Genomic DNA, 18,682 nt, shown 5'->3' on the forward strand with positions numbered 1-18,682 from the left:
TAAGAAAATCCACCCCAAACCATTAAACTTCCTCCTCCATAATTTCGTTTTGTTTGTGGGTCATTTATTCCTCTTAGATCATGCCAATAACAACTGTAAGAGGCCCGACCATCTAAGTTGAACTTTTTTTCATCTGAAAATATTACGTTTTGCCATTCATGAGTCCAGTGCATATGGTTTTTAGCAAACTGTAATCTAGCAATTTTATGGTGTTTTTTTAACATTGGTTTTTGGTGTGGTTTCTTCCACTTTACGTTTGGTGTTGTACGTAGAATATGTGCAACATGTTTATTGGTGACAGGCAATAATAATTTATCCTTTATTTGTGTTGCATTCGATTTATTTTTGGTTGCTTCGAAGCGAATTCGATTAATTTGCCGATTTGTTAATACTTTGTTGCCGTTTGTTGCTTTTTTTACACCATAATTGTCACCTTTTGCAATGTAGTTTCGTACAACATGGTCAGATCTTCCAATTTTTCTTGCTATTTCTCGTATAGAAAGTGCTGGTGAGATTTCTGAGCCACGATATAAATTAATTTGTATTTTTTCAGCATCTGTCAAGTACTTTCCTTTAGGCATTTCGTAAAATGCAATAAAAATGATACTGGCAGAGCAAAAGATCAAATTGCACTAAAATTTATCAATTTATTTGTGTAAAAGTGATTAAAAATCAATAATTACCGTTATTAACCTGATTGCATCTATAGATATATTCCGATTAAAAAATGTGCTTTTGTATATCAAACATACTCTCATGTTAATAAAGACACAGAAAAATTTTTTTTGTGGTTTTTATTAGCCCACAACACAACAATTATTTTGATAATAACTTGCATGCATATCAGTTGACAAACATATAAAAAAATTAAGATAAAGAGAAAAAAATTGATGCGTCTAAACGAATATGCCTCAGTGTATTCTAAAGTAATTGCATTTGATTTTTTTTATATATATATTGCTTTACATAAGACATTTTGATTTTTGTTTTGTTTTTGTTCTTAAAAAGTTTTTTAAATAGTTTAAAATCATTAAATAAAATTGTTTTATAGATAAGAACAAAGTAAGATTTAACATTGTGTTTTTTTTAAATTAACCAAATTACATCTTTGATTGCAGGATTGCAGGTTTTTGTTGATTTTTACTTGATTATTATTATCTTTTTTTAGATATGTTTTCACCACTTAAGACCATTAATATTTTAATATTTTTATTTAATTTATTCTTTTTTTTTTTTAAATAACTGCGATTTATCAGTTGTTTATTTTATTAACTTAAAATAATGTTAATTTTATAGAAAATATCATAATTCTTAAGATTCTTTTGCGTTTATTGTTACTACAGTAGTAATACTACTTTTAATATGCTTATTGATAATAGTGAAATTGAAATGGATTTTATTAGGCTTAAATAACTTTTTAGAAGTACTTTCAAGTTAAAAATTATTGCTACTTTAGTGAAATGATTAGAACTAGGCAAGCTGAAATTATTTGTTGTCAAAATGTGAGGAATACTGCTTGGCAAGAAAGAATAAATCTATAACTAAATAAGAACATCATGGTTAGGCAAGTTGAAAGTAATTATCACATAAGTGAAAGAGATATGTTTAGGCAAAATAAGATTAAACATTCTCAGAATGTACGAAATGCTGCTAAACAAGGAAGAATGTATTGTATAGCAAGAAGTGATACTTTTCTAGATTATAAATATTTAGGAAAAATAAACCAGATCTGTCAGCATTGTTGTGCTGAAAAATCTCTTGATGAAACACATTTTTTATGTTGCCATAATGGGAAGGTAGTTTGCCTCCATTGTCAATATTTCTGCATTATTTACAGGAAGTTATATATATCATAATTCCATTATCATTTTTTTTTTAAATATATCAGAATTTATAATGCCTTTCTTTATTTTGCTTTATTTACTGATAATTTGGTTTAACCTATGGTATTATAGGCTGCCATGTTTTTAAATATGTGGTCAAGTTTTTTATTGTCTTAGGCCAGATCAAGATATTCCACCAACATTATCAACTGTATATCTCTGACCCAATTGCAGCTAGTGTATTTGTTTAGTATCAGCTTAAAAACCGGATAACAGTTCCCATCATTTTGCGGTGAACCGACTATTCGGTTAACCGAGAAATCTTTTAAAGCATAAAATGTTACGCTTTTGTTAAATATTTGCCCGTCAACCAATGTAGTTAGTACTCATTGTCATTGTTGTTGTTGTTAATCTTTAAAATAACAATAAACTATTTTATTTACTTTTTCAGTTTATTTGTAATCTTTGCTTTTAAGAGAAGATTAACAAAACAAACAAACAAAAAAACCATAACAAAAGAATAAAACGAAAAAATTAACTAAATTGAGGAAACTAAAACTCTAAGAGAAAACAATTTTAAACTACAATTATTAATTTAGAATTTATTTATTAGGAATTACATTTGAAAAAAACAAAAAACTTTTTTATGTTTTCGTATGTGAAACGTTCTTAAATAAAGTCACTAGTTACTTCTAAAGTTTGTTTAAAATAAACACATTTCATTTAAATTATCAAAGAGTATTATCTATAATTTTATTTTATTTTTATAAGTATTTATTTTATATAATAAATTTAACTATTTCTATGATAAATTTTATTAACATGACTTTTAATAACGATTGAATTTTATGAACGTGAATTTTATGAAAGCAATGACAATAATGTCTCGAAAACGGAAAACATCGGAAAACTTAAGTTAAGTAATTTAACTCAAATAAAATTACGTCATTGATTTGCGTTTTATATAAGCGTTTTAAAATCAATTAATTGTGTTTAATTCTTTAAAATCAATTTATTAAAAAAGTGTTTTTAAAAACTAAAAAGTCAAAAAAGTCGTTTTTTATTATTCGAATATAGGTATTTGATTTTCAAACAAAATCTGGTTAACCGCCAATCCGGTTAGCCAAAGAAATCACTAATTGTAGCAGTAAATTTTGGCAATAAAATAGTTATTAACTTTGCTTACATAATTTAATGTTTTATTTGAAAACTATAGTTTGTGAAGTTGCAGTTGTATTCATTGGAGAAGATGGTGCTCCGCCTGCTTCCAAGGGAGTTATTTACCCAAAAGGTCATTTAGAAGCTATATTAAGTATGTCAGCTAACTTAGATCCTACGGTTTATTCACTTTTTTTCCCAAGAGATGGCATTATTGTGTGCAACCCTGTTAAATTATCTCAGTTTTACAATTATGAACCTTCAGTAAGACAAAACTTCTGTTCAATAATTTATGGCAAGAAACTATTTCAGCAATATGCTGCTGATGCATGTTTAAATTGAAGAGCAGTGTCTTGCTTTCATAGAATTAACCAAAGCAAACTGAGAAGTATGGAATATGATGCCTTACATGAAGATTTAAGTAACCTTGGTATCAATCATAACATTAGACCAGGGTTTGTAATAGTTTTTATTTACTTAGGTCTTATAAAATATAAATATTAGAATTTGTTAAGCTACATATCTTAACAACGTAGCTATGTAAAGATATTTATATATAGATAAGCTACTTATCTATATATAAATATCTGTACATAGCTACGTATCTACTAATATTTTTTTTTTTTAAATTAACAATTATAGTTTCTTTTTGTTTCTCATTACTTTCAGATATTCAACAATACCTGAGAAGTTTAAGATTATTATAATTACTTTTTTTTTTTATTATCAATTTTTATGACTATTATTAATTAGACTATTTTCATATTTGTTATATATTTCATATTTGTTATATATTTTAATTCTAATATTAGTCGCTACATTTTTTTATGAATCAAATTTTATTAAATTTTTTATATAACTGATTATAACTATTCTAAAATGAAATTTTTTTTTTTAGTTGTCATCGCCTCATTTGTTTGCTTTACTGTTGAAATATGGTTTTAATTTAGTAAATTTATGATATAAAATTTACTGTGTTAATCATTATTCAACAGTTATGAAGAAATTGGAATTCTAAACTATTGAGGTATAAATAATTTTGTTCAGTAGTAACATTAAAAAGCCTTTTGTTATTGGTTAATTGTGCATAGCTATTTTTTGCTAATATATATATATATATATATATATATATATATATATATATATATGCGGTAGTGGTGCAGTGGTAAAGCGCTCGCTTCATAAGCGAGAGGTTCCTAGTTCGATCCCCACCACGTCCCTGGTAGTACCGCGCTCAACTTGTTTCTCCGCGCAGCGGCTTTGTTCGTCAAGTTTCTTGTTTCGGAGTTAAAGAGTTGAGAGAGGGTTATAACCACTATTAAGTAGTCTCCTCATCAGTAGTGGCCTTCTCGGCTTTGAGGAGGTGAATAACAGAAAAATATATATATATATATTTTTTTTTCATTAAAAAAATTTATGATTATAATAATTTGTAGCTATTTTTTAACACAGTGCCTTTGAAAGACAGTCTGTCTCCTCTCTGTTTAATGAAAGTTTATAAATAAAGGGATTCATTATTGGAACACTCTGTTATTACTATGCTCTTATGTATTTTTTAGTACCATAATTGTTAATGACCATTAGTCACTAATTCATGAACACAATAATAAATATGTAAAGTAATGCTCCTCTTTATTAATAAACTTACTTATTCTAAAATATAATAATAAATATCTAAAATAATGTTTTTGTAGTTTAAGATTATTTTTTTTTTTTAGGTATTGGCGAGTTGTACTTGTCATTCCTTCTCTGGTGCTTGGTGTTATTAAAAAGAATTTAATAACTTAAGTTACGTGGTCTTTACTAAATGCCAAGACTAATGAAAGCAAGCAAAACCAAAAAGATTATATTATATAGATAGGACAGCCATTGTACCTATTTTTACGGAGGAGAGCGCAAAACTAATTAAAACTTTTAGTTCTTAAGCGGAAAAACCGGGACAATCGCAGCCCTTTATATAGATGAATTTTTATTTTATATTTTTCAGATAATATATCAAGTTAAATTGTTATTAGTTATTTATTACTAACCCATATTACAGGTTGCTTACTGCCAGTAGCTAATAAATGACTGGAGGTTTTGCTTCATTTTTTCAGGGTTTGTTCTACATATGATGATAGAGGGCCTGAAGCAAAACTGATGTCAAAAACAAAATACTTCATGAGTTATTAACATTTTTTTTATTTTATTAGTTGGTCCTCCAATTTTTGATGTATTTCCTAGAAAAAATCAAAATTGACAACTTTTATCACGAGTTTAGGCAGTAACTTCGGTTCAGGTCCTTCATTTTATGCATAGAAAACGTTTTACTTGATATGAAGCTCTAGTCTTGAGTGGTTTTTAAGTTATCATTTTTCAAAATTAGGTTCAAAATGGCTCATTCTGCAATTTAAAAAAAAAATTGTTGCAAAATATAACTTTTTTTCCCTCTATTAACTCATAATATACTCTAATACCTTATTTAATTAAAAATAATGAAATTTAAGTTTTTCTTTTTTTAGTGGTGCCTTAAAGTTAAAACTAAGTTTTGCGTTCATTTTTAAGAAACATTTTTTAAAGGGTGTTTTATAAAGATTTTTTAAAGGGTGTTTTATAAAGATTTAAACTTAACCTGCTGAATATTCTTGTGTTTTATAAGTAAAAAATTATTTTTATCATAGGTTAGCTCTATTTAACTAACGTCAATTATTGATTATTCAATACATACTTTTGAATATTTAAAGACTATTCCTAAAGACGCTTCCTCATTAAATGCTTTACGCGGTGTTTGAAAGTACCTTAAAGAACATAAATTTTTTTGCATAATTTTAAAGTTGTAATTTAATTTTAAATATTAACTTTGACTTATACAGTGTGCTCTAGTTTACGGTAGGGTTAAGCAATTTTATTATTCTAACATATCTCTTTAACGGTCCCTCAAATTTACATAATTAATCACAAAAACCTTGCAAAAATGAGTTCACATAAAAAATACTGTTAGTAGTGAACGTATTTATAACTTTTAAACAATTCAATTTATATTTACTTATATGGGAAAAATTTTATTAATACCGGTTAAAATCTAGAAAAAAATATTAAATTTAAGATTATTTAAAAGGAATAGATTAAAAGCAATAACACAAAGCTTTCTCTGGTTAGCTTTACATGATAAATATATTAGTTTATGTAAGTAACGAAGCACTCATACAAACATTCATTCATCTATAAAAAGGTCACATACTTTTTTTGTCACCTGTCAATGTCACCACCTCCAACGTTGTTAAAAAATGTTATAAATCTTTCTTGTAACACTGATTTAAACGGTTATAAACCAATGGTAAACCACATTACACTACATCTATCGATTTCATAGAGTTTGAAATGGTTTTACAGAAAAAAGAGTTGGTTTAAAACCATTTCAAACTCTGTGACATCTATCGATTTCACAGAGTTTGAAATGGTTTTAAACCAACTTTGCAAAACAAACATCAACTCTTTTGCTTGAAGTTTATTTACTTTGCTTGAAGTTTATATAGTCAATTAAAAATAAAAGAAACATTATTATCACTGTTTTATTAAATAATCTACTCTGTTTTATATACATACATTCTGTTATATATATTTTTTACGATTTGCGGCATGTTCTTTTTTTATAGCTATTTTAAATAGTATTATAATATAATAAAAAATTTTCAACAATTTAAGTTTATAAACAATATTAACAAGGCACTCTCACCTGCCGTATAAACGAGAGGGAACTTTTATTAAATTTTTTTTTTTTCCTGACCCCCAACAGCTTTTTCGAACCTCCCCTCCCTTCAATTAATTTTCAAGAAATGTAACAGTTTTGCAACTAGATACTTTATTTTTTATTTTAAAAAAGGAGAGGCGTTTTTATTTATACAAATTAATTGCAGCCGTGGGGCAGTGGTTAGAATTCTGGCTTCAAAACTGGAGGTGCTTGGATTGAGGCCGGTTGTGGCCATATATGCATTATTCGTAAGAAAGAAGGGATAAGCTTTCTGGTTATGTGCTATAAGACTTCTTGGAGCACCTATATCATGTTTTTAGAAATTTGGAGTTTTTAAAAAATCCGACCCTCGCATTTATTTAGACCCCCCATTTGTTAAGTTTTGAAAACTAGTTTGGTGCTCCTGTTCATGCTGATTCTGTATGGTATTGTACTTTATATAATTAATAAAAACTCAGTATATGAACAATAAGATAATGAAATTTCGTCATAGTAAATAAATTACTTTTACAAATACAAATAAGGTTTCTCAAAGCCGTACTGGTCTAATCGTTAAAACCTTTTACGAACGTGTGTATATAACCCACATCAATAAGTAATCAACAAATTCATTTTACAATAAAAGTTCTAAAAAAAAATAGTTAGAGTTGAAAGTACCAGTACATCATTCATTAAGAGAATATTTCAGTTTATGTTTGAAAATAGAAAAAGTATAAGATATAACAAAATTGGACAAAAATTTTTAATTCTAAAGTTTTTTAAAAATTTTTTATTCCAAAACTATGGTGCACGATGTGTAATAAAAAACTAATTAAACTTGGTTCGGCAAAATGATTAATAATGTATAACACTATTTTTAAGTGTATATTTACTTATTGGTTTTACGCAAAAGATATCTTTAAAAAAGGATAAAGATAAACGAAGAGCTCCCATTAAAACCAGACAAATCCAATGTTCACCATAAACGAGATTATGTGTACCCTGTTTAGTAGACAATGATTGTCATTGCTTCTGAATGATTTTCAAGCAAAAGCGGACTCTATCTTACTGTAATTACATAAACAAGTTACTAATATTGTTTAAAAACAAACAATTTCAGTTTAGCACTTTGCGCAAAAATTAGACAAATCCAACAGCTAATCAACTTTATCGAAACAAACCACGTGATACATATAAAAAAAACAAACGATAATGCTTACTAGCTGTATTTTGCATTGTTTTAATTTTAAATTGTTGCAAATTAGTTATAAATAGTTTAGACTTGTTATAATGCAAGTTAATTACGAAGATTTAGATGATTTAGAGTTTGTTGGAGAACGTATTAGCGGTTGTAGAAAGCAGAAAATTATTAAAACATAAGAATCAGTTGCAAAAAAAAAACAAACACAAACAGAGTTCAGCATACAGGTGTTATGAACTTACAGCAGAAGATGTGCAGCAGTTTTGAAGTTGCTTGTTTAAGATAGCTGTCAAGACTAATCAAGACAACGTACTGATTAAGCATGTTCACATTACAAAGGCAATTCAAATACGTAATGCATCTACAGGAAAATTCAGTCTTCCAATTGCTTGCAGTTATTTCATTGAAAAAAAGTCAACTGGCAAGAAGAGAAAAACCTGTCGTGCAACTTTCTAACATGCAATTGCACCTATCAAAAAGAACCGGCTGGTGTGATTACTTAAACGTTTACATGATAGTGGTGGCTTGCCAAGGTCGAGAATATCTCACAACAGAAGGAAGGTCGAGGTGGCGACAGAATATCTCACAAATCGGTTGCAAAGAAGGATAGTGTAAAAACATTTATTATCAGTTTGAGAGGCAGAGAAAGTCACTACGGTAAAGGCCAAAGTGTACGCATATATTTGTTGTCTGAATTAAAAAGATGTAAAAACTTGTGGAGGATGTATAATAACTGTACTAAAAAATATAAAGTCTTTTATCAGATGTCTTACAAAATTTTTGTTTCTGAGTTTAACATTGGTTTTAGTGGTCCAAAAGTAGATGCATATACCACTTGCAAAAAATTGAAAAGTTTGATTACGCACAAGTTGAAAGCCCAAGTTGTAGTTGAACTTCGATGTAAAATTAATTCCCTTTTTTGATTATATTTAGTTTAATACAAGCATGCTTTCTGATGAAGACATCAAACAGGTGTATTGCCGACGTTTCGAATTTTAATCTTTCTTATTAAAATTTTTAAAGAAAATAGTATATATATATATATATATATATATATATATATATATATATATATATATATATATATATATATATATATATATATATATATATATATATATATATATATATATATATGTATAAAGGACAGGATGTTAATATAAGTTAGATTAGAACAATTCAATAAAATTAAACAGTTTTTTTTCATTAAAAGATATTATTCCCAGAAATTTAAAATCTAACGTTGTTTATAAATTTAATTGTGCAAACTGTAATGTTTGTTACATAGGGCGAACTGTCCAACACATTTTTAAACGTATTGATGAACATTTTAAGAAAAATAAAAAATCACATATATTTCAGCATATTAAATCCAACATTGATTGTTTTAATAAAGCAACTGCAGAATGTTTTACCATTCTGGATTCTGCCTATAGGGAAACTGAATTAGAAATTAAAGAAAGTCTTTATATAAAATGGCGGAACACTGAGTTAAACAAACAAAATAGGCACAGAGGTATTGAATTGTTTTAATCTAACTTATATTACCATCCTGTCCTTTATTATATAATACCTTTTGTGTCATGAATGCTAATTGTAAACTTGAATGTATTTTTATTTAATTAACTCTAGAAGATTTGTGCTCGTAGATCTTATGGATGAAAAGCCGTGTTGAGACACAAGCCCGTAGGAACAAAAATTATATGGGGGGGGGCAGTTCTACCGCGAAATAATTTTAAAAACCCTTTTTTTTGTGTCATTTTTTCAGTCGATTTTTTCAAAATTATTTATTTGAAAAATTATTGGGGGAGGGGCAAATGCCCCTGTCCCCCCCCCCCCCCTCCAATTGCTACGGGGATTAAGCTCATATATTTAGAACTTTTATTTCAAGAAAAAATGGTTTGAAATGAGTGTGTCGATCTACAAAATTAATTAAAAATTTAAATCTAAAATAGCCGCAATTTAAATATAAGTGTAATAACGTGTAATCAATTTTTTATTTCGGTATATGCGTCATTCTGCATTTTTACGGCAGTATTTGTTATTTGTACCGAATCCGCCCATTTCTGTTTTTCCGTGGAATACACACAATAAATACATTGAGTTTTATTATTGTAGTTATTTATTGGTTCTGTTGTCTGTTCAGTAAATGGTGAAGATTCTTAAACAGACAAAATGACCTCCTGTTTTAAAATCGCTGATATAAAATGTACAAATCTACTTAATTTAGAAAAAAAGGGATCAATAGATCCCTATGTTTCGTTCGAATATCTTGGTAGGTCTATCTTAAATTTATCTATTTTTACCTAAATGTTTATACTCAAATATTTATTACCGCATTAAAAAAAAAGTTTCTTATTTTTCTTATTTTGATTAAAATCAAAAGAAATGAATTTATGGAACGATGTTTTTTTTAAAAAAAAAAAATCCTTATAATAGTATTGTAGTCACTTATAAAATCGTTTCTGAATTTGCGCTGAAAATATTTAATATACTTTTTGACTTTATATTTTAATTATTTTTAGAAGAATTTGTTTTTGTTACTATATTTATATTATTGATAATTATTATTATCATTTTAATTTTGCTAAACACTTTAAAAAAATTAAGTTATATTAAAATGTATTCCGAGTATTATAGTAGTAATGTTACATTAAATTTTTAAGTCAATTAAAAAAAAAAAAAAAATTTATCAAAATCAAATAAACGTATAAAAACTAATAAGGCGGTAATAAGTAATAAATTTTTAGATATATGGATTTGTTGAAGAAACTATGGTCAAAATAAAGGTTTTTCTTAACTAAAATTGTTAAACATAATTTTGTCAATTTCTATCAAAATGCTGTACTTTGCTATCAATAGATGAGTGTAAGAGTGGGCTACAAGTTTATGCTGAACTCTAAGCCCCAGGCATATCCAGGGGATAGAGGGGGCTCCAAACCACCACCTCAACCATACAAAGCTTAACATATTTTTCAGAAAAAAGTATTATTTAAGAGAATGTATAAATTTTAAAACATAAAAAGTAATTATAACTTTATACCAGACCATTATTCTATATGAGAAGTGTATGTTAAAGTTGAAGGTGGGCATGCCGGTTATGGCTTAACACACCCTAGTATCATAAGTAATATAAGAAAAATTACAACTTTGAAAAATGTAAAAAAAAACTTAAAAATAAATTTTTAGTTAATTAAAGCATTCTACAACTACCGCTTTATCATTATATATATCATTAATAGTAAAAAAAGTGCTTCATTAATTGACCATTCAACTACTTTTTCACTTAAACTTAGGTCTAAACTGTCTAGATAATCCACAGTCTTATTCTTTTAATAATTTCAGTTTGCAAGAAATATGGCAACTTGTTGCATTAGGGGCCATACATCCCTAAACATACTTAATAACTCCTCACTATCTATATTGTGAAGTTGTGCACTCACTTTATCCTCTATAAATGTGTCTGTAATAGTAATTGGAAAATATATATTATATTGTCTATTTAAAATATTTACCATTGCAATAATAAGTTATTCATCAATGGAGCATTAACTTGTTACTGATTATAACATATTTGGATTAAGCAATTTTCCCCAAAAAAATCTTTCTGCAAAGCAACATGATTAAAAATTGAACGCTCTGACGTCACAAAAAATATTTTTATTTAGGGTCCACTAAGAAGTTTTCCTAATAAAAGAAACACATATATTTCTTTAATTGTGGTTGTTTTACAAAATGCTGCTCGAAGAGTTGCTGTTAAAATTTTACGTTTTACTGTTTCATTTGTAAAATATTATTTAAAGTCACTGTGATGCTTTATTATAATAAAACCAGTATGCACAAAAATGTGAAAGTGGTTTTCATAATTCCTTGGAGTGACACCTTGTGGTAATTTGTTATTACTTAAAAAAATTACAAGTTTTTGTTGACCACCTTATGTCTTTATATCTCATTTTGTTTATAACAAAAATAACCAAGACTGTCACGTAGTCATTTCCACACAATTTGCAACTCTTATTCCCTAGAGACTTCATTGCTGAACAGCAAGATGTGGCAATTGTATCAAGAGGGTGAAAATGGAAGTTTATTTTATTAAAATTTTCCTCCAAGTGGCCCATACTTTGCATATAGTTAGGTAATAAACAGCAACTCCATCAGACATTGTGTTTGAATCTTTTTATTAATTTAATTGCGCGATTTGTTATTGCTCCACAAGTAAAAATTAGAATAAATAAAAGCCATGTTCAATAGATATATGATTTTCATGACTGTTTGCTGTTTCACAAGGTAGTTGGTCCAAAGCATTGACTAGGGATTTATCTTTAGATGCCAAATGAATAATGTTAATGAAAACACCTTGTGTTATAGCATCAAACCCAAACGTAAATTGCTAAGTTGATAAGCAGCTAAAACAGTATAATAAATGTTTTTCATTATTTAAGGTATATATGGTATACATAAAGCTTTAGGTGATGGCCAACTTTGTACCTTACTTAAAACTAAGATTATTTGTTAAAGTTAATACATTTTAATCATTAAACATATCAACGTTAAGTTAATGTGTTAAATATTGAATTAATGTGTTAAAAAAAGTCTAGTCTCCATATTGTCTTTTTAGCAGGGATGCGGAGTCCCAAAAAGGAATCTGGATTTGAAAGTGACAAAAAGATTACTTTATCCTAGTTTTTGGTATCCAGGAGCTCTAAAAATATTAATAAGTTTATTGACTAATAGGAAAAAATTAAGACTTTTAGGTTAGAGGAACAATTATTTTTGAGCCCGGATTCCTTAAGTATAATGGTGGCAAGGAGTCTGGGGCTCCAGGACTCCGGGCTTAAAAACAACAAGTTTCAAGTCATTAAATCTCATGAATTTTTTTCTTATAGCAGATCATAAGTCAACAAACATGTTTAGAGCTTCTGGACACTACAGACTTGGAAAAAGTAGAGATATAAAACTGGAGTCCTTTTGGGACTCCGCATTCCTGCTTTTTAGGCTTTTTCAACTTTTGAGTCTTTATAAATAAAAATAGAAGCTTTATTCAGATTTTGTTGCATAACAAAAAAGCTTAACGCTCAATGTAACTTTAACACAACTTTGATATTTACATTGTTAAAAGTTAAATTGAGTCATTAATTATTCATTAGATTGTGTATGTTAAAGTACCGCATTGTAATTAAAATTAATTTTAAAGCTCATTTAAAATTTAATTAAATTACAGTATTTTGTAAATATCATTTACAAAAATTTGATATTTGTAAAAGATGATATTTCTTTATAATATATTTTTTAAAACAATCTTATTTTTAACATAATCATTTGTTTCTTTATCAAAACTTATTTATTTTACATATTTAATATAATATTTTTTGTAAAGATTATAAACAATTTATAGATAGATTTTATTAGTTATCGTAAATATAATTCATTTTCATAAATAAATTACGTCAAAAGAATTTTAAGCAATATTGAATTGAAAAACATAAAAGAATTCTCCTAAGCTAAACTTTTTATAAAAGAGTTTTTTGTTTGCTTTCATATATTTTATATATATATATATATATATATATATATATATATATATATATATATATATATATATATATATATATATATATATATATATATATATAAAATCAATAATAATATTTTAATCTTTGAGGAAGAGACTTATGTTTTACAATTAGTTAAATGATAAAAAAAATATATAATTCAATAATAATATTATTTGCTTTAATAATATTTTAATCTATGATGAAGAGAGTTGTTAACAAATTAAGTTAAATTGTTAACAATTAGTTAGATGATAAAAAAAAAGTTTCTTTAATAAATATTGCAAAACTATTTCACATTCCTTTAAAACTAAATTTTCATTCTATATTTTATTAACTATGTTATATTCAAATTTTTTAATTTTTAAAATCATATTTACTTCTAAGTCATTCAATTGATGTATATATATATATATATATATATATATATATATATATATATATATATATATATATATATATATATATATATATATATATATATATATATACATATATATATATATATATATATATATATATATATATATATATATATATATATATATATATATATATATATATATATATATATATATATATATATATATATATATATATATACAGGGCTTGTGATGAAGAAAATCGCCAAGCGTGTTATATCGTGCTCGTAAAATTAGAATATGTTTTCATCGAGCGTGATTATGTGCGCTCGAAATAACGTCGGCGTGCGCGATCATGAAAATTGCTGAAGGCGATTGTCATAAAAAGCTTTTTATTTTTTTATATCTTTTTTTATTTGTTACATAATTCTTTCGTCAAAAAATGTTTGAATTAGTATCTCACTCATGAAACTACTTCAACGAAGTAGATTTTTATATTTCCAAACTTCTTGTATATTGTCAGATCGCGATTTTATTTTTAACTATTTATGTTATTAAAAAATAATATCAAACAAAAACGCAACTTCTTATTGATTTTGTATTGAAGTATAAATTAGTGAATTAGTTTTGATTCGTTGTTTTGATATATGTATTTTAAAATGTTGCGCTGTAAACTTAATTAACGGTTAATGGTTTTTATATTTCTTGATATTTTTTATTCAAATTAATTATTTAATTTTTTTCTAAAATGTCTTTTTTAAATTACGTTTTTTTTATCTTAAAAATATAACACAAGAATAATTTGAAATAATAATAAATTAGAATAATAACTTTCCATTTAATAAATGTTGACGTCATTACTTTGTTTCCTTTTCGAATGCGATTGCGAACATTCTAAACAACAGAATCGTTTTAAATTTGAGTTAAAATAAATAATAGTTTATAAAAAAACCTATACTATAAACAAAAACTAATTTTAAAAATTACTCTATTTTTAATATTTATTTTGATTATAAACGATGTGTGGAATATTACAAACAATAAATCAAATAAATCATTCATTACGTTAGTGCGAAAGAGAACGACGTAGTGCTTTTTATATTAGTGCTTTGATAATTGAATATCTTTAATAAAAAATCTTTTTTTAAATATTTTATGAAAATAAAAAAATAATCCCGAACTATTGGACGAGCGTTATTTTATACGCTCGTTATAAGCTGAACGAGCGTTGTTTATCGCGCCTAGAATGTTTGAAAATACCGTTTACGGGCGCGTTTTACGAGCGGAGCGCGATCGCGCTCGCTTCATCACAAGCCCTGTATATATATATATATATATATATATATATATATATATATATATATATATATATATATATATATATATATATATATATATATATATATATATATATATAAATAAAATAATCAGTTTTTTTTACAAAAAATTTAATTAGTGCGGTTAATTGCTTAATTTTCTGAATAAATGTTTCATAAATGATATTAAAAGATAATTTAAATATTCTAATATAAAAAAGTTTTTGGTTAATGTAAAACTGCTGAATGCGTATGCAAATCGTAATTTCATAGTAAAATGCATAACACTTCGTATGTAAAATACGTGTGTATGTAAATACATGTACGTGTATGCAAATCGCCATTTCATAATAAAATGCATAACACTTCGTATGTAAAATATGTGCTGCATAACAATGGCATGTATAGTTTATACATATTTTAGATTTTTTTCTTTTTTTCTTATGTCATCTTTTGCGTATTAAAAATGAAATTGCTATTTAAAGATTATCTTGAAGTTTTATTTTTTAAAGACTCTTTGTTATTAATAACGTTAAAGAGTCTTTTCTCTTTAATAAACTCTTAATAGTTGTCTTAATAGTATCAAAAGTCCAAAATAGAATTCCAAAATAAAATAACTTGTAAACCTCTAAAAGCAATTAATGAGCAACAAGACAAATCAATAAAAAGCAACATAAATTAAAAAAAAAAAAAAAAAAGATGAAATAAAAGTCTTATATAACAAAAGATAAGTGAAAAATTTATTAAACAATATTTAATAACAGTCACACTAAAATTTAAAATCAGGTTTAACTTAAGCATTACATAATATGAGAAATATACTTTCTTATATTTAATCAAGCTTATTTTAAGCATACATGCTTCTAATGAATGCTAGCTTCTAAATTTACAAAGAATCTAACTAAATTAGTTAAAAGTAAAGTTTTTTTAAAGTGATGTTTAATTGCTGTTTGCTGCTATATTTCCAATACCTGAATGAATGTAACTTATAAAGCTAACGCTGTCTAAATAATATTTGCATGTTAGCTAGATTTTTTTGCTTCGATTAATTTTTAAAACTTTTTTTTATGTTTGGTTTATTTACCTTGTATCAAAACAACTAGTTTTTATCAAAACAATAGAATTTTATTCTGTAGCTATTTTGATTATTCAATATTTCTATAAAAAATTAGTTTTATAAATATTCAAAGTATTTTTTTATACGTTATATGAATTTATTATATTTGTTAATAATAAGCATATTTTATGTATTTGTATATATTTTGTTTTAAATGTGGTTTTTAAAATGTTAACTACTTTATTAAAATACTGTTAAATAAACATAAACTACTCCGTTAAAGTACCATTAAAAAATATCTGTAGAGTTATTTAAATATTACCAAACAAAAACGTTTTTAGTGTAACATAAGCTTAACTAAGCTTTAATGCATAGCGTTAAAATTGCTCTTCATATATATAAAATGCTCTCTACTTAATGCATTATCACAAGGCCTGAAATTGTGATCTTTTCAGAAGTCTATTAAAAATCTTTTAAATTAAAAAAAAACATAGTTTCATCAATTCATTAAATCATTAAATTTAACTATAACAAAACTCATTTTTTTACAACAACTATTGTAATACTGTCAACATTCCTATATCTATAAATGACAACTCTCTTGCTGAGTCCCACTCTTTACATTTTTTTGTATTATTGTTTGCCACTGACCTCTTATGAAAACCATATAATCAATTGATTGCAAAGTTTACTCTTTATTGTGCTTGCTATTTCCTTACTCCTGATTCTATTCTCTACCTCATCAAATATATTATTCGCTCCTGGAATATTGTTGTCATATTTTGGCTGTTCTTTTAAAGATGCCCTTAGTTTTGTATAAAAAGTCCCAAAACATGTAAATAAAATTAAACCTGTTCTTTCTGCCAAGTTTGAACCACTATCCCATTTTTGTAAAGTTGCATTACTTTCTCTTGTCTATAAATACAATCATGGTTGCTGCTCAAACGAGCTTTAAATCATTCACTTTCTTGCTTGACTCGTCATCAAAAGCGGGAGATTAATTGGGGAAAAGTTCAACCCACAAACATAAAGGGAACTATTACATTATTCATTGACAAAAATATTACTGTTTGGGGTTGTTTAATGCACACAAAGTTAGAATTACTTTACTGGGTGAAGGGTACCATGTATCATAAAATCTTAGTTAATCAACTTAGGCCAAGTATAAATTTTTTTCCTAATTGTGACTACATCTTTTAACAAGACAATGATCCCAAACATATAGTATGGTTGAATAAAAGATATTTAAAATCTAAATTGATACCAGTTATGTTTTGGCACAGTCTACTGATTTCAATCTAATAGAAAATCTTTGGTCTATATTGGATAGAAAATTGTAAGATCATAGGGTAATAAATGAAGATGAACTGTTCCTAATTCTTCTTCCTGGTTGGAATGCTTTGCCAAATGACTTATTAAAAAGACTTGTAAATAGTATGCCTTGCATGCATGTTTATCTAGAAAAAAATTCATAATAACTCAATAAAAGTACCAGTTGTTAGAAAAGTCAAAGCTAATATTAATTATATATTTGTTAAAGACCCATTGAAATTTTAAAAGAGTAACATGCCAAATAAATAGAACTTGTAATATAAATTAAAGCGGTTATTTATAACAGTACTATTTCAATATTATTTCTTCAGTTGTAACAATTTTTTTTTATGCATGCTAGGTGAAAAATTATTGGTTATTCTAATACACCTGTATTAGAATAACCAATATTCAAGTTATATATTTGGTTTTAATGTTGTAACTGTTGTTTATTTGTTATTTTAGGAATCTCAAAAAAAACAGAGAAAAAAGATCAAGAGCTCAATCCAACATATGGAGAGGTTTGAATTTTTAATCTATATATGCTAAAGGGCATCAATATCCGAGTTTTAGAAATTTGAGAATATCTGAGACTGGTGCTAGTCTTGAAAGAAGCCATTGTTAAAGTGTAAATTATGAATTGTTTAAAAGAATATCAAATAGTTAACATTGTTAACCATTGTGGTTTTTTAAAATTATTTTCATTCTACAACATTTTAAAATGTTATAACATACATCAATTCTCTTTTGTTGAAAAGTGGAAGAGTGCTTATTATTAATAAGTATATGCTATACTCAATATCCTATCTTAAGATCTGCTTCACAAGAGTGTGAATTCACAACATTCACAAGAGTGTGAATGTTTAGCAGATCTTAAGATTGGATATTAAGTATAGCATGCATCTTAAGCAGAGTAAAGATTAATTAGAATGGGCATGTTGGGTAGAATGAGGATGTTAATATGCCTACATTAGAGTGGACATATTGAAAGAGGATGTTGTGTAGAGGTGCATGTTGGGTAGGATGAGAATGTTGAATCTGGTCTCACTTCTGTAACAGATTGAGGCTTGCAGTGGCTTGTGAATTTTAACTCCAACAAAACAGTATTGTAACAGTTGTTTACTGCAAACAACTGTCACAATACTGTCAACATTTCTACATTGATGAATGACTTGAATGAGTCCTCTTCTTTA

At 26.3% G+C, this 18,682-nt stretch overlaps 1 protein-coding gene across 1 annotated transcript in view; it reads left to right on the top strand.

Moving 5' to 3' along the window:
• The first annotated feature begins 9,894 nt into the window (after positions 1 to 9,894).
• LOC100213362 (myoferlin) overlaps positions 9,895 to 18,682 on the top strand; it is a 51,681-nt gene continuing 42,893 nt past the window's right edge. Inside the window, exons 1-2 of the mRNA XM_065793989.1 lie at positions 9,895 to 10,166; positions 17,955 to 18,010. Of these exons, the coding sequence (XP_065650061.1) occupies positions 10,067 to 10,166; positions 17,955 to 18,010 (156 nt within the window). The 5' untranslated portion in view covers positions 9,895 to 10,066. The remainder of the gene's footprint in view (positions 10,167 to 17,954; positions 18,011 to 18,682) is intronic.

Source organism: Hydra vulgaris, chromosome 03 (genome assembly GCF_038396675.1).
Source record: "Hydra vulgaris chromosome 03, alternate assembly HydraT2T_AEP".
Classification (NCBI taxonomy): Eukaryota; Metazoa; Cnidaria; class Hydrozoa; order Anthoathecata; family Hydridae; genus Hydra; species Hydra vulgaris.